The sequence below is a fragment of the Photinus pyralis genome, unplaced genomic scaffold (genome assembly GCF_008802855.1).
Source record: "Photinus pyralis isolate 1611_PpyrPB1 unplaced genomic scaffold, Ppyr1.3 Ppyr1.4_LG5, whole genome shotgun sequence".
Classification (NCBI taxonomy): Eukaryota; Metazoa; Arthropoda; class Insecta; order Coleoptera; family Lampyridae; genus Photinus; species Photinus pyralis.
The window spans coordinates 18,428,155-18,452,710 of record NW_022170596.1 but is presented as its reverse complement, the minus strand read 5'-3'; the positions used below and the strand labels follow the sequence as shown (position 1 = coordinate 18,452,710).

The 24,556-nt window shown below is 46.2% G+C and overlaps 1 protein-coding gene across 5 annotated transcripts in view; it reads left to right on the top strand.

Moving 5' to 3' along the window:
- The window catches only part of LOC116172464, an 80,266-nt gene that overhangs the window by 22,331 nt on the left and 33,379 nt on the right, over positions 1-24,556 (top strand). For 4 of the 5 annotated variants that reach the window (XM_031489685.1, XM_031489681.1, XM_031489683.1 and 1 more), the window contains one exon: positions 21-24,518. In XM_031489685.1, the coding sequence (XP_031345545.1) occupies positions 21-24,518 (24,498 nt within the window). The remainder of the gene's footprint in view (positions 1-20; positions 24,519-24,556) is intronic. The other variant, XM_031489682.1, reaches the window with a different exon arrangement.

Below are 24,556 nucleotides of genomic sequence, written 5' to 3'. Positions count from 1 at the left end.
AATGTTGATTAGTATTTTAGAGCACAGCATCATCGAGCTTCCTCCTCTTCGTTTCACCAAGGAATCCTCCAATAGTGGCAATATGTTGATTGAAGCCGTTGTGATCGACGTTTCCGAGGAGTACTTTGCGACCGCCGAAGAGGATTTGCGTACGGAAATGGACGTGGAGAAAGCCTTTTCTGTTACCGAGGAGACGTGCGTCGATGATTCACAGCCGCCAGTGCGACCACCGCGACGGAAGCTCGACTCGCAAAGGACCAACACCTACTACAGTCTTTCTAAAAATGACTCAATTGAGTCTGACGTATGTGAGGGTAGTGTATCGGAACAAGTTGATTTGGACAGTCGGTACGAAAGCGCCAAGTACTCAATGTCTGAAGCCACCAGCTTAACTGAAGACGTGGATATGCAAAGACAGCCGTTGTCTCCACAAACAACTCACGAGATAGGTTCCGATTTGCGAGTGAATAAACTTCACACCCGAGAAGAAGCGGAGCAGACGCCAGTCGTCGACGTTACGTTTAAAGATGAAGTCGAGAGAAAGATTTTGAGCTTGGACGTTCAGGGCGAAGAAGGCGATGGTTTACGAGCCGAACAAAATGCTAAACTGAGATGCGCCGTACTGCGAGAAAAGGAAGTCGAAATTTGCAAGTCATTGCAAGAGCACCTGCGATATGTGCTGGATGCGTTGCAGGAAATTCGGAAAGATCACTCGGGTCTCAAAACCAGCTCTACCAAGAGTTTGGAAATAATTGGTAGCATTACCCAACCGATCGAAGACATACGGACATGTCTCAGTGCTTGGTTCGAAAATACAGACAGTAGTTTGTCACTGATCGAGTTGATAGCGCCATCTATATTTGACACGCAAAAGCATTTGAAGCTGATCGAGAAATGTTTGGAAATCCAAGGAAAAGAGCATACATTAATTCAGCGTACCTGCAGTAGCATACGCAATAATATTCGTGGTGATATGATCGAAAGCTTGAAGTTGGTGGAAAATATTACCTTGCTGGAGAAGGAGCAGTACAGAACTGGATCTGCCAATTTCTCTCTGTCAGCTAAGTTGGTGAGTGAGGTTGTGACAACTTTGGAAGAAATGCAGCATGATCTACGTTTTCCGCTTAAAAAGGAAGACTTTTCTGACAGTACGACCTCGCTGGGGGATAAAGAGGCAGTCCCCGATAGCAACACGGCCCAAGGCATAGTTCAAAGGCTATCGAATGTTGTGTACCAAATCCACAACGAACTGCAAAACGTTACCGCTGAAATTCAAAGGCAAGATTCGCATCCAACGGCGTCGACTGTGCGCGGTATGATACTAGAACGGCTTCCCGTACACGTAGAGAAACTTTCCGATGAAATGCAGATCATCACCAAACGCGCCTCGCGTCCGTCCATACGCCAAAAGTCGATAATTCAGGAAATCTGCATAGCGCTAACCGATCAGTTAATCAATCCCGTGTTTGATCTAATTAAAAACATGGATACGATGAAGCAGAAAACAATCACCGATCAGCATTTGGCCGACATATCCATTCTGAAACCCTTCACGACTCCAGTGGAAGAAATCCTAGTATGTCTTGACAAGATACAAACCAACATTCCTGCATCCGAAGCGGACACGACTGAAACCGACGCTACCTCGTTACCTACCGAAGACATCGTCAAGGATATCTTGGAACACCTGACGAACATTGTCGTACAAAACATGTCTCGATCTCTCGACGAGCTTTTGTGGAATATTGAAGATGTACAGAAACAAACCCTCGATCCTGCAATCCTGGGCGTGTTGCGCGAACTGACAAGCTTGCAGAATGAATTTTGCATGACGCTCAAGAAGGCGCACTTGATTAAGACGGAGAACGCCCTGTCCTCGCTGGACACACTGTCACGTCCGATCGACCTGCTTAATAGCAGAATTTTAGACTTGGCCACCAACCAAACGGTAGACGCCTTGGACGACTTAATTGCCGACCTAGGTATTCTGGAGGAGAGCATTAATGTCGACAAGCAAGCGCTGGATGAGGAGTCGACCTTTTACAATCACCTCCTCTTGGTGAAGGCGCGAGCGCACGAGATTAAGGAGAGCATTAGAGAAATGACGGGCAGCGTGGCACATGCGCCAAAGCAACGTTTGAAATCGATCACGGAGGACAGCTTTATCAGGCACCAAATTGCTCCCGGGGATATTATCGAGGAAGAGCTGGCGGAGGCACCGAGGTTTTACGAGGAGATCAAAAGGAATATTGTCGCCGTGAAAAATTTGCCTACTGCTCAACCTGTGCTCGAGCTAGAGAAATCGCTCACCGCTTTAGAAGAATCTACCGACAAAGTGATCCTGCAAAATGCATCAGAGGTGATCAGTTGCATAGAGAAACTGAAAGAGACCACGGGCGGTGAGCACCTCGTGGACACATTCGACCTCGAGGTGTCGGACGAAATGTCTAGGTGTTTAGTAAAGCTTCACGATAGCATTTCGGAAGTGCAGCAGTTGAAAGCGCGACGAGTAAAGGTGTTTGACGCGCTTGCGGCGAGAATGCGTCAAGTGAAAGCGAAAGTCGCACCCTCCGCGAGCTTAGATGAGTCTTTCGGGAATCTCTTCGAAATCATCGCTGCCGAATCGGTGAATTGCGATGTCACCAATTCTGAGTTGGATGTCTTGGACTCACTCGCTTTGCTAATTCAGGCTTTGTCCGATGGGGGGCCTGAGGAGTTTGTAGCCAATGTGGACGAGGCGTTAGCAAATGTAGATACGCTGACTCCAACTGTTAGTGCGGTTAAATCCTGTTTGAGTGGGACGAAGGCGGCAATGAGTGAGCACTTACGGTCAACTGCCCTACTCAAATTCCCATACGTGCCGGTTTACAAAGCGCTAAAATCTCTGGAGAAGACGGCGACGCTTCTGGGACACTTTGCAGTGCCTGAGTCGTTCTTGAATCGACTGCAGAGTGGTTTAAAGGATGCTAAGGTAATTGTTAAGAAGTACCGCGATTGCAATTTAAAAGAGGAAGAAGCTGCGTTGGTAAACAATGCCGTTGCGAATTTGACCAATATATCCAAGCACGTAGAGAAAGCGTCAAAGGTCCAAGAGGAGACAAGCGAAGAGTTGCCTTTGGGCATTCTAGAAAAGGCGAAGTCTTGCATACAATCATTTCAAGGAGATGTCAGTCAGTTAGCCACTTCCAATATCAGTGAGATTGCAACTAGGTTAGGTTGCGTTCAATTGGAGCTGGGTCGCATATTTGATTCACTGCCACTAGGCGAGGTTGATCACTCACTTCCAAATTTGTCCCAGTTAACTGAGAACTTAGATAAGTACAAGATTAATCTGAAGAATGTTGACCTTCTTCACGCGATTGAAGACCTACAGTACTCGATTCGTGAGCCCATATCAACACTGGGAGCGGTCAAGGTGAATGCAAATGACAGGGGGTGCATTGATGCAGTTACTCAGTATTTAACTACGCTATCGACTTGCCTTGAATCCGTCGGCGAGGTCCGCGAATTGAAAAACGTTCAGAGCAAAATGCTGGAGTTGGTCGAGGGTATGCCAAGGGAATCGCTTTGTTATCCACTTCTACAACCACTACCTCCAGTGTGTGCCAAAGTGAGTAGTCTACTCGAAAGTGCCGCGCCAATACCGTGCGCCTCAAAGTTGGAGGAATTACGTGAAAAATTCGAAAATTTGGTTCCCGTATCAGATTCAAGTCTTCAAAGCACACTTTCAACTCTAATACACAACCTTACTCAAAAAGGGCAACTATCTGAAAAAGAAGAAATCTGTGTTGATCACACTAATACATTTTTAAACACTTTCTCTACCTGTCTTGAAAGGGAAAATCCGGAGAAAGCGCTTCAAAACCTAAAGGACAATGTACGGCAGCTTCAGTTCGTACTGGTGGAGGTGCCAGAGGAGTCACCTTTTTGTCCGTTGTTGAGTGTGCTGCCCGAAGCTTGTGAAAAAGTATGCGGTGATCTCGAAGATCTTCATCGAGAGTACAATAAGATGCAGGAAGTCATCACCAGCTTAAGTGTTAACCAAAGTGACAAGATGGAGCGTTACCTCACGACCCTACACGAGTTTGCCCAAACCTTTCCTAAAATGGGGTTGATGTGTATTCGTGCCAGCAATAAGTTTTCAAGTGCGCTGTCTACGCTTATTAATCGGGGAGAAGAGGCCGATCTAGAAGGTGGGCTAATGGAGGTGCAGGCTTCCGTGGCGAGCATTCCAAGTGACTTACGCCCGGTATTGGAAAGGCTTTGTGAGGCATCCGTTGCGTTGCTAGATGAACAAGTTCTAAACAAGACAGTGGATCGACTTAAAGAGTCACTGGCGTCAGTCAAGGAGGAGACTTTGGCGAAGGCTCTACAGAACCTGCACGTGTCACTCTTGGAGACGCCCAAAGCATATGAGGGTGAGAAAGGCTTGCACACTTTTGTGGGTGCAGTATGTGACTGTGTTCTGGTTACAAATGAAGAGACCCTCGCTAATTTAAAAACAGCTCTGCCCCAAAGCTTGACTGACCCAGTGTTAAAGGTGTGCCAAGCCTTGGAAGAAAAGCAAGCCTTACTTAAGACACTTTCTGATTACGGTACCAAACTACAGGAACATAATCAAATGCTGAGACAGTTCGAGGAGTTTCCGCTGGCGGTAGACTTCGTACACAACTTGGTAAGCGAAGCTCCCTATGAGAAGCAACGCGTTGTCAAAGCCAACCACGTGTTAGAGCCATTGTGCGCTTGCTTGGGGTTGCAATACGTAAACAAAGAGATGCTCGACACTTTGAAGCACAAATTAGAAAATGACTTGAGCCCGCTGGCTCAGTTATCGGAAAAGTTCGTCGCCGAGGCCCAGTGTATTGCTGATGCAATTGACGAGACTAACAATCTACACGCGTTACTCGCTCGCCCTCTGTTGAAAGACGAAGCTTTGAGCAATCTACTACAGAAGTTGCACGTCGCAATTGAGGACTCTCACAAATCCTCATCCACAAGTCAGCTTCAGGCAAACGGTCAAGTTTTACGTAAGTTGCGTAGCTGTATCGAATCCGATCGGCTTCAGAAGGCTTCCGTTAGAGAACTGAGGCACGCTGTAGACCACGTAAAAACCCTGGCCGAAAGTGAAGAAGCGCTCCAAGTTTATCAACTGGAAGTGGAGGTGTGTCAAATGCTGGAGAAAAGGCTCATACCGTCGACTGCAATTGAAGGACTGGCCGAGAGCGCACAGTGCCTATCCAAAAACGTTGCACTCGTCCGCGACATTCAAATATTAGAACTGCAAAGGTCCCTGTGCACCCTGCAAACGGCGGCGTACGATTTATTAGATTCGGATTTAAACCGCGATGAGGAACGGGTGCTTCTGGAGTCGAGCCGAGCGATGCGAGAGGTCGACAAGTTCGTTTTGTCGAAAAGCGGCAAGCTCGTGGAAGGGGACGCCATGCCAAAGGAGGGGCTACTGGAATTGTTCACGTCTGTACAGAACTCCCTCGGTGATTACCCTAGCGTGAGCGTAATTGCCAATCCGATCCACAACATTTCATTAATATTACCCGCCGTTTTGACACAGTTGGAAGGGAAAGAGGAAGATTTGGTTCGTTCAAGGTTAGTGGAGAAGCTGAGCTTGATCAGAGATGCCATAATGGCAAGAAGGGAGAGCAGTGTTTTAGTGGCAGATTTCCGGAGGAATGCAGAGTGTTCGACTGACCAAGAGGGGTATTTGCAATGTGTGCAGGAGTACCTTCAGTGTTTTGCCGATGGTGGGGGTGCCCGTGATGATTTGCTGAGTAAAATTCGTGAATTGGCAAAGTCGTCGACATCTTTGCTAATTAGCGCTCTACATGTGCAATTTGAGGAGGTTGTCGCTGCAATATCTACGATTCAAAACCAAGAGGTTCTCAAGGAAGAATTGCAGTCGTTGCAAGATTTATTGTCGGTCCATGAGCCTTTCGTACCCGATAGATTGCGGCAGTTGTTTGGTAGCGTACGGAATGTTACAGAGTCACTAATACCAAGAGCCAGTGGTACCGACAGGGAGTTCTTACAAACGTTACAGCATTCCCTAAATGTCATGAGTACAGTATTTTTGCAAAATGGAGATGTAAACCAACTGGAGCTGGTGCGGGATGAAGTGAATGCGCTAACCGTCAGCGAAGAATCACCATTCAACACAATTAGGAATACTCTGTTAGGTATACTGACTCATCCACGTCTCCATGCCGAAGCGGCTCCATCAGAAGGAATCGAGGTTGAAGTGCACCCAATAATTCAAGTCCTAGATAAAACTTTCGAACACATCGCCGCGACTCTGACTAAAATTAGCCAGAAAAACATGACCGAAGAGAAAATAAACCAAATCGAAGGTATACAAATTTGCATAACGGAGTTACAGAGCAACTTGCCTTACATTTCGTACAAAATTGGCACGTTCAAAGAAGAGGACGAGATTGCAATCTTCGTAGGCAACAAAGTCGTGGAAGACCTTAACGTATACTTAGAAAAACCCCACGACTCGTCAGTGATTTCCGTTCAGAACATTGAAGAAAGCATCGAAGAACTCAACTTGCTCAAGTCAATCTTGGGCTCCACGTCTCCGGTGCGCAACATCTTGCAGTCGATCCAAAAAATTGCCAAAAGTATCACGGAGATAGTTCAACCAAACACCGAGGTCACTCCTATACAAGCAATCGCGATGTCCGTGGAAAATCTTCAACGGTCTCTGGCGAAATCCCAACGATTCGTAAACGACAAGGAGATGCAAATGACGATAACGCAAACGATTAAGAATTTAGCAACCCTGCTCGAACAATGTTTCGACTTGCACCATCCACTGAGTTCGGATGAGATGAACTCCTTGCAAGTCGTCGAGGGAATTCTAACCGATCTGAATGGCCGCCTGCTGGAAGTTGGAGGTCGAAATATCAGAGACCTTTCCGAAACATACGAGATTCTGCACAAAATTCGCCCACTCACTGATATAGTACCTTTGGTTGAAGGTGTTGTAAAAACCGTCGAAGTGGTTTTGGACAACAGTCTTAAGATGAGAAAGGCGGAAGTCATGAAGCATATGCAGCCTATTCAAAGTTTAATTGCTAATCTTCAACTGGAGGGGTTATGTTATGATCAGTTGGAGGAGTTCCAGCGATCGATTGCAAACGAATCGGAAGTAATTACGCAAATATCGCCCCAGGAAGCCCGCTTAGTAGAACTATCAGCACGGATACTAGAGAGCTTAGTTGCGACGACCAATGAAAACTTTGATCACAGTAGCGCCGAGATCAAAATCAATTTGGATGAACTGGAGCAAAATCTTGTGAGCCTACCTGGTAAATCCAGGATGATCAAGATCTTTAGAACGCTTGCACTTGTAGTTAACGACTGCATGAACGCAAAGTCTGTACAGTTTTCCCATGCAACATCTCTCAATATCATTTTAGACTCGCTGCGCGAATCGTCTGGAAAACTGGGGACCAACCAAGACACGTCACAAACTCATCAGCTACTTACCAACATTCAAACTGAGCTGAACTCTTTGGTACCTGACAGTAAAAATCATCGAGCGCTTGAAATGTTAGCTGAAAGTCTTCAATTGTTGAATGACAGACCAACCCAAGATCAGGTCAAGGCCTACTTCGCCAAGGTACACAATTTGGTAGGCAGTTCTGCCACTGCCAAGGTGGCTAATTTAATCGAAAGCTACTGTTGCGCATATGTCGGCGCGTTTGAACGGGCCGAGGAAGAAAAGCGATCGATTGTGCAGAATACTCTTGAAGCGCTGCAAAGTTTGAAGGGCATTCCAATAATGGCCGAAAAGTCAGCACAAATCGAGCTAGTGGTTGAGAGTCTGGGTAAAGTTCCGACGGAGGAAGTGTCAACGGGTGCAATTGACATCATCAGTAGCATTTGCCAAGAGTTGTCAGGTGAAACTACACCAGTTTCCGTAGTTCGTTCAAAGATCCAAGAGGGTATCGTAGATGCCCCCCTATTTTTTGAACCGCTTGTCGAGGTTTTTAAGTTTGATCAAGTATCTCGCTTGCAGCACTCTCTCGTTACTGTCAAACAACAACTGGTGCAATGTAATTTAAAGCATATCGCACTTATAAATAGACTACAACAGCTACTGGATCAAATTCAGTTCATCGAAGATGAACTCACTTTCAACGATTACACTGTAATCAATAACTTGGCTACGGTTGTGGAGGAGTTCACAAACAACGGGGTCAGTTTGACCACGTTAAAGCAGTTTCAGGAGAAACTCTCGAATTTGTTACTGGGGGAGCGTGGAGTTCCGCAAACGGCGGAAAAGTTGCAAGATGTTGTTCACTTAATTCAGAAGGTACTGGTCGCCTCCCAAGCGGAAAAAGGTGTGATTGCGCGAGTTGAGTACTCCGACACCATGCCAATATACTTGCAAATGGCTCAGTTGCAACTGCCTCTTTGCGCAACTCTGGACGAAGAGAAAGGTGAAGTGATCAAAGTTGGCCAGGAAGAAGGCGTTGATGCCAAATTGAAAGAGGAATTAAAACAAGAGAAAATCAAATTGGTTGATCAAAAACAAGTTGCGGATGATGCATCAATAAAACCAGAAACCAGTGCAACTGCTGAAGAAACAAAGGCCGGAGACGTTGTTCGGGATGATCAAAGGAAACTAGATGATGATAAAGAGGGATCTACAAACTTAGTGCAAAGTGGCACTGACATCACTGAGCTACCTGTTGCTGCAGCAAGTGACGAAACAAGGTTGGTAGAAGTTGAGGGTAAACAGGCGCAACTGGACGATCGGTCTAAAGAAAAACTAGAAAACGAAGGACAAGAAACTGGCACAACTGTTGCTGCGTCAACTGAAGATCTGCAATTGTCTACATTACCAGATGAGAAAATCAAATTGGCCGATCAACAAGTTGTGGTTGATGCACCAATAAAACCAGAAACCGCTCAACAACCTATTGCTGCAACTACTGAAGAAACAAAGTTAGACGACGTTGTCCTGGGTGAACTAGTTGAGGATAAATCAAAAGATGACTCTAAACCGCTAGTGCAAGGTGGCACGGAGCAACCTGTTACTGCAGCAAGTGACGAAATAAAGTTGGTAGAAGTTCACGAGGCGCAACTGGGCGATCAGACTAAACAAGAACTAAGAAACGAAGAAAAAAAGAATGAATCAACTGACACAACTGAAGATGTGAAGCCAACGACACTACCAGATGAGAAAATCAAATTGGCCGACCAGAAACAAGTTGTGGATGACACATCACTAAAACCAGAAATTGCTCAATTACTTGGTGCCGCAACTCCTCAAGAAACACAATTGGAAGACGTGGTCCGGGTGGATCCAAAGCCACTAGATGAGGATAAATCAAAGGATGGCTCTATAGCGCTAGTGCAAAGTGAAGAAGAGAGTGATGAAAAACAACTCGATAATCACGCATCAAAGGAATCTTCCATTCTCGAACAAACAGCATTCACCAAACCTGATACGACAATTGAAGAAAGAAGATCGGAAGAGATCAGCCAGAAGGAATTTGACAACAAGGCTGCTGAACAAATGAATGCAGAAGTAGATACAACAGCTGAAGTCGCACTGGATCAATCCGAAAAGGAACGTGAAGAAAGTAAACGTGAGGCTTTCCAGATGATAACAAAAAGTGTCGACGAAGTCCTTAAGTTTATGACGAATCAGAATCCTGAGATGCTAGGTTTACTTGCTAATCTCCAACATCCGCTAAAAGCCTTACAGGACGCTTTCCATGGCGCGAACGGTCAGGAAATGTTGCCCGAAGAGGTGCCGATAGTTGAAAGTATCAGCCACTCGTTACGATCCACCTTATCCATCGCACTTGCCTCTACCTCCAGTTTACGAGTAGAAGACTTTGACGAGCCCTTTACCACCCTTCACAACGCGGTCGTGACGGTTTGCTTGAAAACGTTCCTAACTGATGGTGCAGCAATGAGCGAATCGTTCCTGCAAAAACTCTCGGGGCCGCTTGAAAATTTAATCAAGGTCATCTTCGACCTGAAGATACAGTCTGCCCAAAACCAGAAAGTTGCAGGTTATCGGGAAATTTTAGACCACTCCATTGTGGTTTTTGAGAGGATCGATGCCAAAGAGAAACTGAAAGCACTCGCCGAATCACTTAGTCGTCTTAAGGACGACATTAAAGAAGTCTCCGGTTCGAGCCTCCAGATTGAGTTTAGCCAGCTGAAAGAGTCTGTTCAACTTTGCCGTTCATCCGTGCAAATTGAAGCGTTAGGTGCTCTTCATGACATTATTGAAAGCTTCGTGCCAAACTCTCCAATCGAGATCAATGATTTGCAGTCGTTATTTGATGAAATACGTAAGCTGACAAAGACGGTTGAAGAACAGACGAATTTAGTTTCACCTGAACTTGTATCTGAAATGCAGACCCTTCGCAAACAACTGGAAGGCTTAACCCTTTCAGATACCGCGCACCAAGGCGTCATTACAAACTTGTCCCAAGCTGTGGAAGCGCTTCAAAATATGAAAACCTTGGAGGAGGTCGAAGAAGTACAGGTGAGAGATTTGGAGGTTGCCACCAGTAACTTACTAGAGTTGCCGTTGGAAATTTCGGACAAGAAGAAAGTAGTGGGGCAGTTGAAGTTAGTGACCGTTGCATTAGAGCATGAACCGATTTGTGAAAAATTGTTACCACCACTTCAAGGTTTGCTGAAAGTGATTACTGATACGGAAGCCAAACTGGAAAGGTCAGGTAAACTGGAAGGTGTCTTACTATCACTTGAAAATCTTTCAAAGGTAATGGAAAGCTTCAGCGGTCCATCTAAAGGGATTTTAACAAGCTTTCTTGAACTTCGCCATCCATTGGAGAGCATCCAGAGTTATCCGGCGGAATTTGAAAATAATCTTGAACTTTTGAATGTTACATTGTCGGATCTAAGTGAACATCCTGATGATTTGCAACAGTGCGCGAAGGTAACCGAGGTGCTTCAACAAATGAGTGGTCACCTTCCTATACATGAGGTCTTGGCAAAAGTAAAAAAGCAAACTGATCTACAACACAAAAAGGAGAAACTGCAACTTCAGGTTGCATCGCTCAGTAATGCAATACGACTTTCCGAGCTTCCAGTTGCGGAGCTAGCGCCACCGTTCCAGGATTTTGCAAGCCAGTTAACAGGCGAAGAATTTTGCGCAATTACGGAAGGCGTAGGCAATTTGGAAGAGTGCTTCCAGCACTTGTCCACGAGTTTGGAATCTGGTGATCTGTCTCGTTTGCGGAACTCGCTCGATCATCTTCGCACGGTTTGTCAGTCAATTCCATCGGGGTCCCTACCAATACTAACTTGCCTGATGGACGCAATTAACAAAGTGGAATCTGGATTCGCAACACAAGCAGCCAAGAGTAAAAAGAAAACCATTCTGTCGGAGTTAGGAGTGTTAATGACAACGATTCAATCTTCTTCCAACTTCTCCTTGAGGACTCTAAGTCAACCTTTGAACGCGTTGATTTCATCTGTAGAAACCATCGATGAAGAGAAAATGAACGTGGAGGAAGTTGTTTTACTGGAAGACCTCCAAGATCGGGTACAACACGTTAACTTCCCTGAAAATCCATCTGCAAACTTGGAGCACTTTGCAAATTTGCAACCGGTTTTGGAACGAAGTGAGCATTTGAATGTCCTGGCAACGCCTCTTCGTGCCTTCGTAGATTCTGCAACACAAGCCGAAGCAAAGAAGCAAATGCTGGAAAAGATCAAGCAACCGATTACTACTTTACAAATTAACTTGCCCAAATTGGAACAACCGCTAAAAGCATTGCTTCACGTTTTGGACACCACCGACAGTGAGACTCGGCTGGAATCACTTGGTGCACTACACGACTGTTTGGTTACTGACCAAACCAGTTTTCACGTTGAAAAATGTCGCGCAATTCTACTAAATATTGACTCAGAACTCGTTGCCCCCCTCAACGCCATCATATCAACTGCAGAAGAGTTATCACATAGCATCCAACAGGACGTGCAATGCGCCACACTGGCATTAAAGAAAGAAATTGCTGCATTGGAAACGATCGAGAGTAAAGGCACCAAGGTGCTCATCACCGAACTACAAGCCCCATTGGTCGCATTGGAGAGCGGGCTAAGTTCTACGCAACTGCCGGATTCTCAAGAACTGAAGGACTTAGATTGCGCGATTAAGGGCCTGAAACAATCTCTGCAGGTCGTCGAGGGTAAAGTAGCAGTGCCCCAGCAAGCTATGGTGGAATGCTTAAACAACGTTGGTGTTGCATCAAACGCTCTCTCCGCCACCCTTAGCGAAGCCGTACTAGTCGAGCCTCTCCAGGTGCTCTCGAGAACCTGCGAGGAAATTAGCGAACAACAAGCATCACTAGCAAATCCTTTGGTGCGCTTGGAAAAGACGATAGCCCATTTGCCACAACGGGTTATGGCGATTTCCATTTTGCAGAAGCCGTTACGCGCGTTGCGGGAAGTCTTGCCGCAGTGTGGAATTGTAAATGAACTCCTTCAGGAGAGCTTTACAAGCCTGAACGAAGCACTTACGGCCCCGATCGAAGAGCCACGCGTAACCAAAACGCTTGCCCACTTGAAGACCGTCGCCGAAAAGTTTACTGTGGCCCTTCCAATGGCACATCACCCAATTGTGCAACATCTAAGCCATTTGTCGTCCACTATCGGCGAGGTTCAAAGTAAAATGCACTTAAAAGATTCTGTCAGCGGTTTTCAAACGTCTTTCCCCACGTTCGGCCCGCCACTGTTCCAATTTCTGGCACGCCTAGATGCAACTGATGGCGTAAGTGATGCAGATCTCGATGTATTAATAGACGTCTTCAGTCGCGCCGACTCTAAAGATCTTAGGGCTGCCTTAACGAGTGCGTCTGAAAAGTTGTCTCAAGAACTTGTGGAACCGGTACAACTTTTACTTGTCGACCTTCGTGTTGTGGAAGAACAGTTGGGAACTGAGAAGCTGCAAGCGTCCGTACAAAAGTTGCAGATGGCTTCGGTTGCGTTACAAACTCACGTCGAGAAGTTACAAGGGCCGGTCCGGGCCGGAATGCTATCGCTAGCCAGCTTGGTCGAGCTGTTGCAGACTGTCAAATGTGATGAAATCAAAGCGAATGCCTTGGCGGCACCCTTACAAGAGCTGTCCGTTGCCGTGGCCGAGCTAGGTGAGATGCTTTTGACTGCGGAGGCAGAAGAAGTGAGTTATTCTAACGTGGTGCAAGCTACGAAAGCACTGCAAAGTGTAAGTGAGGAACTAAAAGAAAGTTTGCCAAATTCGGTGCTTTGTACCCTGTCTGACGCGCTGAGTAAGTTAAGTGAAGAGGCACAACTATCGTCAAGTCTTAAACTTTTGCAACATCGTGTGCAGGAGGCGAGCATTTCAGAGGAAGCACTGCCTTTGATTCAGTTACAGCCCAATCTGTCCCAGCTTTCGGAGGTGGTGACATCAGGCTGCGAAATTAAACCGATTTTAATAGTGAAACAGACGATAACCAAGTTAAGCTCACAAGTGAGCCATGCCAGTAACAAAGACTTCCGACCGGAACCGATTTTGGCTACATTGGAAGAGTTTCGCGAAGAACTGGTGGTTGCTTCTCAATTGGTCGTGGATGAGCTTGCGAAATCCCTCACGGCTGTGATCGGTGACATACAATGTATACAAATGGAGAACTTACGTTGCCAGCTGCATCGGCTACGTATCCAAACTCAAAAGGTGCCAACGCAAGTGATTCATGTGACCAACTTAAAGATGCCGCTACAAACTTTACAACAAAGCCTCAAATGTTTCGAAGACGCACAACTTAAGTCGTTGAAGGTCGATGCTCAAAAGCTAGAACTGATCATTGTCGAGTTGCAAAACTCGCCTCAGTCTTCTCAGCTGCTCCAAATTCAGCAGCCACACATCCAGCAAGCTTTACAAAGCTTTAAACACTCACTCGAGCGAATCTCTCTCAACTTGGATAAAACTCTGCCTCTAACCAGTGAACATCCAACACCTCAAATGGCCAAGGTATCGTCACTCAAAGTTAACGTCAGTGAAGAACTGAGCGCGTCAGTTATCGAAATAGTTTCTTACATTTCTCAGGTGGAAGTTACACCTGAAAACGCACCAATGGTGTTCATGCATTTGCCGTTAGTGAACTTGATCAATAAATTGTTGGAAATGGAGATTGTCGAGGTCGAAGACGATTCGGCGGCAAAGATGGCCAATTTTAAAGAGCAAATTTTCGCGTTAAAAGCCGCTGGCTCGATTGAAAATCTGACAACATCGGCAAAAGATGCGCTAGAAGTATGCGCAGTCACGCCCAAATGTGCTGTACTGTCTGAGGTTTTGAAATCGTTCATTTCCACCCTCTCCAGCATCGAAAAGGTGATTGGTAACGAGCTTGGATTGGTAACGGAAGGATTTCGGATAGTGCGGTCGCAAATGAAAGACTTAGATTCGCTTTCCAATGACGACGGGTATTTACTCAAAAGTCTTGTAAAGCCGTTGGAGGCAATTGAGGGTCAAATTCCACTAGAAGAGTTCAAGTTGTTTAAGGAAAAGGTGGAAGCAATTCCAGTGGGTAAGTTGCAAAACCTGGAGGATTCGAAATTTTACCCCTCGTGCAAGGCGATTACTTATCTCGTTGAAAAGATTGTTAACAAACCCACGGAGTTTAACACGGTGAAGCACACCCTCCAAACCTTGCAGACTGCCGTTGCACAAACTCTCCACGTGGGGTCTCCAACAGCGCAGGATGTATCAGAAGCAATTTCAAATCTGGAAACCCCTCTTCGGGGGCTTTTCGCTGCGAGTGTAAACGTGCTTGAAACTCCACTTGCTCAACTAAATATCGCCCTGGGCAGCTTGGCCCAGGTAAAATCGGTTGAGGATTTCGAAAAGGGCAAATTGTCAACAGCGGAAGCGCTGAAAGACGTGGAGGTGGTAGGAAAATTACTGCTCGTCGACTGTTCCCAAAAACCAGACGTGCTTGGTGCCCTAACACCACTTGTGACAACGGTGGGAGAAGTTGCCGACGCTCTCTCCGAAGGTCTCCTGACGGCAGAAGAAATTCAACATCTGTTGCTCGAGACTGCGGATGGTGTTCGAGGATTAGACGCGCATCCGGTAATCGCAGAAGAGGCAAAGGCCACTGCCAAGGTCATCGATGGCATTTTGAGTGCAGAGGAAGATGTGCTGCGCCAATTGCGCAAACCTGCAGAAGAATTGAACGCCGCGGTTCGCAAGTATGAAGTTGCACCATTGGAATTACCAGAGCTTCAACGCGCTTTGGTTTCGTTTAAATCAGCCGTAGAGGAGGTGAACCTCGCGCAACCGCTCATGGCAGGCTTGCGCTGCTTGCAAATGAATATTCAGCAATTAAAAGCGGAGTGCACGGAAATGGCTCAGAATCAGCGGGGGATTCTGAGCGTGTTGAAGTTGGAAGAGCCATTAGAGTCATTGGCATCAGAACATCACCAAGACGATGACGTCGAAGTGAGAAACGCAATCAGAGAGCTAGCAGTTACAGTTGCGAACATTACTCATAGCGTTCAAAAGCCGGTAATTCTGGAGCAGGAAGTGGTAAACCTCCAAAAAGCAGTTGTCGCAACGAAATCTTCCATTCAGCACCATTTGCAATCGCATCACCAAGAAAAGGCAGAAATCGCCGACTTGGGATGGTCTAAACTTCTCAGTGCTGTTCAGTCGGTCGACGAGTCCTTGGCTGCTCAGAAACTATCATCGGCACTGTGCGAAGTGCAAGCTGAACTTGAACGACTCGACGCATCTTCACCGGTAATCGGCCAAATCCAGACAGCTGTGACGGTTTTGAACAGCGTACCTGAGACTAGCGCCGATGTCTTGTACGATTTGTGTTTACAAGTTGAAGACTTTCGAAGATCTCTAACTCTCGTGGGTGAGCAAAATTTACAACGAGCAGTCATTTCCTTCAGTGAGTTACTGCGCAAAGCTCTTTTCACCGTATCGCAACCAGAGGGACTAAAGGCCGACTTGCAGAATTTGCGTTCGGGCATTGAGGCACTGAAAAAGGAAGAGTTTCTCCAAATCCATCCACAACTGCGGAGCGTTATCGTTTTGCAAGATCCCGCGGAGTGTTTACAGGCGCAGCTCTCTGAAGGTGAGCCGAACCAAAACATTGAACCCGTTCAAAACGCCGTGAAGGAATTGGCAGCTTGCATTGCTGGCATTGCTCAAAATTCGCAGAGACCTATGCTGGTAGAAGGAAAAAAGGCCAATCTGCAACGGGCTGTTATTGCCACGAGGCACTCAATTGAGCATTACTTAACCCCAGAGACCTCCAAAGTTGCTTGGAGTCAAATGTTGAATGCTATTCGGTCAGTTGAGGAAGCGTTTGTGACTCCGGGCGCCGAACAAGTTCTGGGTGCCATAAATGAGCTCCAGCGTTTGAACGATGACGTGCAATCCAAGCGCGATAGCCAACTCCTAGTAACAACGGCGGAGAAGGTTTCCGAAATAATTCGCCCATTAAAAGACGTGGGGGTGGCTTTAACATCGACCGACGCCGTGAATAAGTCAATTTTAAACGTGGTGGAAGCGGCGATTGACGTCCAACAGTTCGGCCCCACCAAGGATCGTGTTCTCTCGCTAAGCAAGGGGGTTGAATCGATACTACAAGACGCTGGACAGTTTGAAATTTCGCCAGCACTCTCCGAGCCCATTCAAGAGCTAGTCATTGCACTTACGAACACCGCGGAGCAATTGGAGAAGCTACATGCTAAATCAGAACGTCACGATCTGATCTTAAGCCAACAACTACAGGAGGCGTTAGTTTTACTGGAGGAAAACACGGAAAATTGGCACGACCTGCAGAAGGCCTGCCAAAATCTGAAGACCCACTTGACTGTCGTGGAGAAAAACATTATCATCGGCGAAATGCCCGATATAGGCGAAGAGGTGGCCCAAACACTTGGTGCGTTAGGAAATGCTCTAAGAGACCGCGCTGACACTCTTCGAGGTTTTCCTCGCAAGGAGGAGATGATTGTCGTCTTGCCACATTTAATCGCGATGCAATCAGTCGTAATTAAGACCATCCAGGAACCGTCCCAGCTTCAAATTTTTGAAAGCATAAGGACACCGCTTGAAGATTTGAAGGTCGCGCTGGATGCAGCCGTTAACCTCGGCGAGGAAACTGTGTACCCGTTGAGAAGATTGCAGAAGGAATTGAAGCAAGAAGTACAAAGCTTCAAGGAGATGCAGCCAGTTGAGCTTGCAAACTTGTCGCAACCGTTACAGGCGCTCGAGCACAACCTTGCTCCACTAGAGACGCTTGCTGTCGATCTTCAGGAGGCGTTACAAGTAGTTTTGACCGACGTCGGTGCTTTGCGAAGGGCAGCTGTAATTTCAGACGCGGTAGAAGACGAACTTTCAAAATTAAAGACTGACGTTGGTACCGTAATTGGCCTTGCAAAGAACGAACTCATCGTTGAGCCCTTACAGAACGTCCTGGCTTCAATTTCCTCAGTGGAAACCAAGCGCTTAGACTCACTGAAACAGCCGATAATTCAGCTTAAATCCGATATAAAGGCAATGCGCACTCACACTCAGCACTTAGACCGATTTGCCGAAGAGGGACTGCTCTCGCTTTCCGATTTAATTGAACCGCTCGAGTTAATAGAAGCAAAAGATTTGAGGAACTTGGAAAGACCCCTGAAACAGTTATCGGTGGCCGTCACGAACGTTCTCCAAAAACCTAGCGTGCTCAAATTGGAACTGCCCAAACTCAATAAAGGGCTTGAGCTGTTGAAATCCAGTCTTGTTAAAATGGCAGTTGACACCACCGAAAAGCGGGCGACGGTAACCGCAGTTAAACCTCTCGATGCACTGTCAGCGATAGTAACGAAGGTGGAGGAGGCGATTCAGTCAGCTGGCGTTCTCCAAAGCTCCATCGAAAGATTGCAAACGTCCGTGTCATCGGTTCAGAAGCATCTTTTGCAAACGTCCCATCCTCCCTTGGCGAAATTGGCAAGCTCGCTGGAAACGTTCGGCGCTAATTTAACACAAGTCAAACACACTAACATCGCTAACTCTGCAGACGTGTCAGATTCGTTAACGCATTTGGCAAACGTTTTGGAGAAGATTCCAAGTGCCGATGTCCTTCATCTTCACCACGACGACCTAGCTCTGGGAATAGCCGCGGTCTCTACATCAATTGGCGAGGAAAACGATTTGCAACACTTACAGGTCAACCTGGATCGTATTAAGGGAGATTTGTGTGTGATCAGCACTGTGGAAAAACAGCTCGAGATTCTTCGAGGAAATGTCGAGAATTTGCGTGATGTCAAAATTGAAAACCTGGAAAAACCGTTGAATGCCCTCGAGAGCGTTGTTGAAAGCGTGGTATTACCAGAGTGCAGGCACGTTTCTGGAGCTACACTTGAAGAAATAGCCAAGTGCGTCAGTGACGTCCACGCTACCATTCCCGATATGTCAGAACTCACAAAAACCAAAGCACTCAAAGCGGCCCAGGCTCTCAAAGTTATGTCGGAGAAAATTGCACAAATTTCGGCCGAAACGCCTGCGTTCGCGGTTGTGGCTGAACCGATAAACGCGTTACTAAAAACCGTGGAGGAAATCAAAGACAAACCTAGGCAAGACTTGTTAGTGGTGGAGTGTTTAACAAAAGCCATACAACCATTGGCGTTACAGTGGAAAGAGGTTGGGCGCACCGTCCCCAAGCAAGCGGAGGTGCATTGCCAAAGTGTTAGCGACACATTGCAAAAATTGGAAAAAGGTCTGGCGGCCATTAAAGTAAGTGGCGGAGCTAAAGACGTTTCTGAGCGAGAAGGAGAGCTGATCAAGGCTTTGCAAGGTCCCTTACACGCGGTTCTGCTCGCAATCAGCGAGAAGGGCGACAAGTCTGAAATCAACACGGCCATTACTAATTTGCAAGATAAAATTCTCGCAATCGCTCCTGTTGCATCAAAATCGGAAACTTTCCAATCGACCGGGAAATTACTTGAAGAGCTAGTGACACCGCTCGAGTGCATTAAGAACGTTAATAGACACGATGTTGACGTTTTGAACTGCCTTCAAGGTGCGGTTGAAGCATGTTTGCGGCTTGAGGCCAAGGTCACCCACAAGTTGAACCAACCATTGGAAAACCTGAAAAATGTGGTGCTCAGCATAGAAACCGAGGTTATCAAGTGTCCGGATGTCAACCCTGAGCAGGCAACGAATATTAGAACCATCGCGGAACCCTTGCAAAAATTTTTACTTCTACCACCGAAAAACAAAGGCGAAGTTGGCGAGGCTGCAACGCAACTTACCAAAACCTTAAAGGTGGTTGTTGATGAAATGCAAAATGCCACGATATTGACGCCATTAGTATCACCCCTGAAGTCGGTGATGAATGCTGTGAGTGATATCCAAGAGCGTCTAGTAAGTTTGGATCAATTGAGAAACTTCCGGCAAACCATTCTTAAGGTTATTCCAACGCTTCCAACCGTTGAGGCGGTGTCCAACTTGGAAAGCCCCCTCATGGGTCTAGAGCACGAATTGAGCGATTTGGAAGAAGTCCTCTTAGCTGTTCCGGAAAACTTGGCAGAAAACTTTGCGAGTTTAACCAGCCTCACGGAGCACCTCTGTGATAACTTGACAGACAGAAGTACCTTATATGGTTCCCTCTCCAATTTGAAGGGTGAGATGCGTACGCTAACAGTACCAGATGATCTAGCCGTTCTTCGTGCTCCGTTCCGGAATGTGGTCGAAGAAATTGGGAAAATCCAACAGAGGCTGGTGCACAGCCCTGTACAAATTGATGAAGGTGTTGCGAGGTTGTTGGGCGAGATTCGAAATAGTCTCACTGAGATTGGCAACAACGTGGCTACTCTTCAAAAAGGCGATACAAATAAGAATGAAGATTATCAATTGTCACTTTCGAGCTTTAAGTCTGCAATAAAGAAAATTGACGAAAAGGACGTGACTTCATTCCTTAGCAAAGAAAAGGACTTCCAGAAAAATCTGGAGACGATACTGAGGGTTATTCCCGACAAGATCTTCTTAGACGTTATGGCTGACACGATTTCACTGACTAATGCAAAGATCACAGTCTGCTTGGGCACGTCTCCAACGGAAGGAGACTTGGAAACGTACATGGCTACAGCAACAAAATTGGGCGGTAACTTAAATAAATTGAAGGTGGGAGGCGCTGAAGGAAGTGAAAGGGGCGGAGCGTGTTCACTAGACGTAAGTCGGATGAGTAGGCCTCTAGATGTCGTGGCCCATACATTTGCCTTCATTATGAGCTGCAATTTAGTTGAGGATGCTGAAGCACCAGTGATCGAAGATGTGGCCAGAAAGAGCCCACCAAAATCTCCTAAAATCGAGAGTGAGACAGCCAACGATGGTAAGGAGCAAAATGACCTCAAGTCTTCATCTTCAGCCAAAATTGAATCTGTTGATGCAGATCAAAAGGTCGAAGCAAAGACTGGCACAGTTCCTGCAACGGACCAACCAGTAAGTGAACTGGCAACGACTAAAGGTAGCAAGAAAAAAGCTGACAAGACTGGAAAGAAAAGTCCGTCACCGCCAAAAGATTCTGAAACATTGGAGAAGGCTACAGCCGATGAACCAGAACAAAAGACGGTTTCCAAAGTTACACCAGAAGAACCAAAGCATGAATCCGAAACGACTAGGGGTAGTAAGAAAAAAACTGACAAGGCTAGAAAGAAAAGTCAATCGCCGCCGAAAGATTCCAGCAAAACAGAAGAGGACAAAGATCAGACTATTTCAAAGGATCTTCCAGAAGAACCAAAGACAGATAAAGCGGATAGTCAAGAAACTGTAGTTCCCCTAACAGACCAGACAATAAAAGAAGCAACCAAGAAAGAAGTTGATAAGCTCGGAAAGAAAAGCCCCTCTCCGCCAAAAGACTCCGACAAAACCATAACTGTCGCTGAAAAGGACCAAAAGTCACGCTCGAAAGTTACTCCCGAAAAATCAGTTGAAGAAACTGTGGCACCTCCAACGGTCCAGGAAGTAAGTGAACCCGCACCGACTAGGGGTAGTAAGAAAAAGGCTGACAAGGTTGGAAAGAAAAGCCCATCACCGCCAAAGGATCCCAGCAAACAAGAAGAGGGGACTAAAACTACTGCTGACAAAGATCACAAGACTCCTGCAAAGGATCTTCCAGAAGAACCAAAGACAGATAAAGCGGATGGGCAAGAAAGTGTAGTTCCTCCAACGGACCAGACAGTAGACGAATCTGAAGGAACCAAGAAAAAGGCTGACAAGATTGGAAAGAAAAGCCCATCACCGCCAAAAGATCCCAGCAAACAAGAAGGGGAGACTAAAGCTACTGCTGACAAAGATTCTGAAAAATTAGAGAAGGCTACAGCCGCTGAACAAGAACAAAAGACTCTTTCCAAAGTTATACCAGAAGAACCAAAGCATGAACCCGAAACGACTAGGGGTAGTAAGAAAAAAACTGACAAGGGTGGAAAGAAAAGCCCATCACCGCCAAAGGATCCCAGCAACCAAGATGCAGAGACTAAGTCTGTAGATTCAGCTACCGCTGACAAAGATCATAAGGCTCCTGCAAAGGATCTTCCAGAAGAAAGTGTAGTTCCTCCAACGGACGAGACAGTAAACGAATCTGAAGGAACCAAGAAAAAAGTTGATAAGATTGGAAAGAAAAGCCCATCACCGCCAAAGGATCCCAGCAAACAAGAAGGGGAGACTAAAGCAACTACTGACAAAGATCACAAGACTCCAACAAAGAATATTCCACAAGAACCAAAGACAGATAAATCCGATGGTCAAGAAAGTGTAGTTCCTCCAACGGACCAGACAGTAAACGCAGCCGAAGCAACCAAAGGTAGCAAGAAAGAAGTTGACAAAATTGGAAAGAAAAGCCTCTCTCCTTCAAAAGATTCTGACAAAACAGAAAAGGAAGCTGATACTGTTGTTACTCCCGAAAAATCAAAGACTGGTCGTGTTGAAAATGTGGCTCCAACGAATCAGGAAGTAAGTGAGCCGGAAACAACTAGGGGTAGTAAGAAAAAAGTTGACAAGATTGGAAAGAAAAGTCCATCACCGCCGAAAGATTCCAGCAAAAGAGAAGAGGAGACTAAAGCTACTGCCGATAAAGATCACAAGCCTCCTTCAACGGATCTTCCAGCAGAACCAAAGATAGATAAAGCGGATGGGAAAGAAAGTGTAGTTCCTCCAACAGACGAGGCAGTAAACGAAGCTGAAGCAACCAAAAGTAGCAAGAAAGAAGTTGACAAGCCTGGAAAGAAAAGCCCCTCTCCGTCAAAAGACTCCGGCAAAACAGAAAAGAAAACCGAGATTATTGCTGAAAAAGATCAACAATCAGATTTGAAAGTTACTCCAGAAAAATTAAAGACTGATCGTGTTGAAGAAACTGTGGCACCTCCAACTGTCCAGGAAGTAAGTGATCCCGAAACGACTAGGGGTAGTAAGAAAAAAGCTGACAAGCTTGGAAAGAAAAGCCTCTCTCCGTCAAAAGATTCTCCCAAGACAGAACAGAAAACTGAGACCATTGACATTACTGTCGACCAAGTAATAAACGAACCCGAAACGACCATGGATAGTAAGAAAAAAACGGTCAAAGCTGGAAAGAAAAGCCCATCGCCGCCAGAAGAGTCTGCGCTTGAACCTGCTACTGAACAAGATCAAAAGACTGTAGTGCCACCCATGGAAACCGAAACAACTAAGCCTAGTACGGACAAATTGATTAAAACTGATAAGAAAAGTACATCTCCGCCCAAGGAAGCTGACGTAACAAAAGATCCCAGTCAAATCAAAAGCTTGGATGACGCAGTCGACAGCAAAAAGGAACATAAAGCAGAGCCTGAGCCAGGTGAATTGAAATCAAAGAAAAAGGTAAGCGAAACCGATAACATCAAAAAGAAAAAATCAACAAAAAGTCCGTCTCCACCGACGGAAGCTCCGAAATCAGAAAAGAGGCCTAGTGTAGATAAAGCCGTGGAAGGACCCAATGTAATGGAGCAAGAAACGAGTAAAGTAAAATCAGGTGCAGATGGAGAGGAGCACGTGGCTAACAAAGCAGAACTCCAGGAGATTGCGAAATCAGATCTCCAGAAGGTTTCCGAAAAAGCAGATTCGTTACAGGAGAAGACGAGTGTTGTTGAGGAGAAGAAGCCTACAGACAGTAAACAAGATGAACAGAAGGAGAAGAAGAAAATTCGCAAGAAGAGTGTAAGCAAATCTACATCAGATGCACAGGCAGAAAAGGCCACTGAAGAAGTCAAAAAAATAAGTACTGAAAGCGAAAAACCAATTGCTGAAAAGACTGCGATGAAGATCGAAAAATCGGAAGAGGGTTGTAGCATCATTGCAAAAGGCGAAGAAGAATCAAAAGGTAATGCGTTGGAAGAAGTTAAGAAGTCTCTTAGTGCGACGATCATCGAAAACGGAACAGAGACTGCTGCACCAACAATTTCTGTGGAAGCGGTTTCAAAAAGCGAACCTCAAAATTCGTTTAAAAAGCCTTATTTTATTACGCACTTAAAAGACCTAAACGCCAGCGACGGAACCCGAATTAAACTGACCTGTGGAGCGTTAGGGGCCGATCCTCTGGACGTGAAATGGTTCAGGAACGGATCACCGATTTTCGACAGTGGGAAATACAAGGTCTACTCTTCGGACAGTCTGTTCACTCTCGAAATTCTGAACACAACTGTCAGAGACACGGGAGAGTACACTTGCATTGTGAATAACAAGTACGGTTATTGCACCACGAAGGCCGACTTGAAGATACTCAAAGGTTTTGAGGGGTCAAATCTACCGCCGACCTTTACTCGTGGCATTACCGACAGCTACGACGTCGACAAGAACGAGCTGGTACTAGAATGTCGCGTTAGAGGACAACCGACCCCGACAATCGCATGGTTCAAAAATCGTCTGAAGATTTGCTCCGGGGAGAAGTACACGGTTAACTATTTAGCCGACGGGATCTGCCGGCTACTGATCAAAAATCCGGACAAGTCGGACAGCGCGCTGTATCTCTGCAGGGCTGAAAACGCGGAATGGCAGGACCAGATTTCGCACCAGGTCGAGTTTGAGGGTAGCGGAGACGTCGTCGTGAAACACGCGCCAGTGGAAACCGCACGTCCGTACGTTTCCGGTGTGTTGGCGCACAACTTCGTTCCGTCCGGCGGCACTTGGGCTCTGCAAGTGGAGGTTAAGGGCTCCCCAATGGTGGTCACATGGTACAAAGACAAGCAGGCGTTACCAAAATCGTCACCAAGGCATAAGACCTTCACCGAATCCGGGGTCTACAGTCTAATGTTTGATAATGCAACCGATTTGGATTCGGGGAAATACAGCTTCACTGCTTCCAACTTTTATGGTCACATACAGACGTCAGCCTACCTGCACGTTGTTGACCCATTTTCGGTTAGAGGCGGGAAGCCTCCCATATTTAAGTCGCGACCCGAGAAAGTGTTATCCGTAAGAGTTGGTGATGATATTGTGGTCTCTTTTAGACTAAGCGGGGATCCTAAACCAAAAGGTAAGCGTTCCTCTTGAAACGCCATTCGCTCACAACTG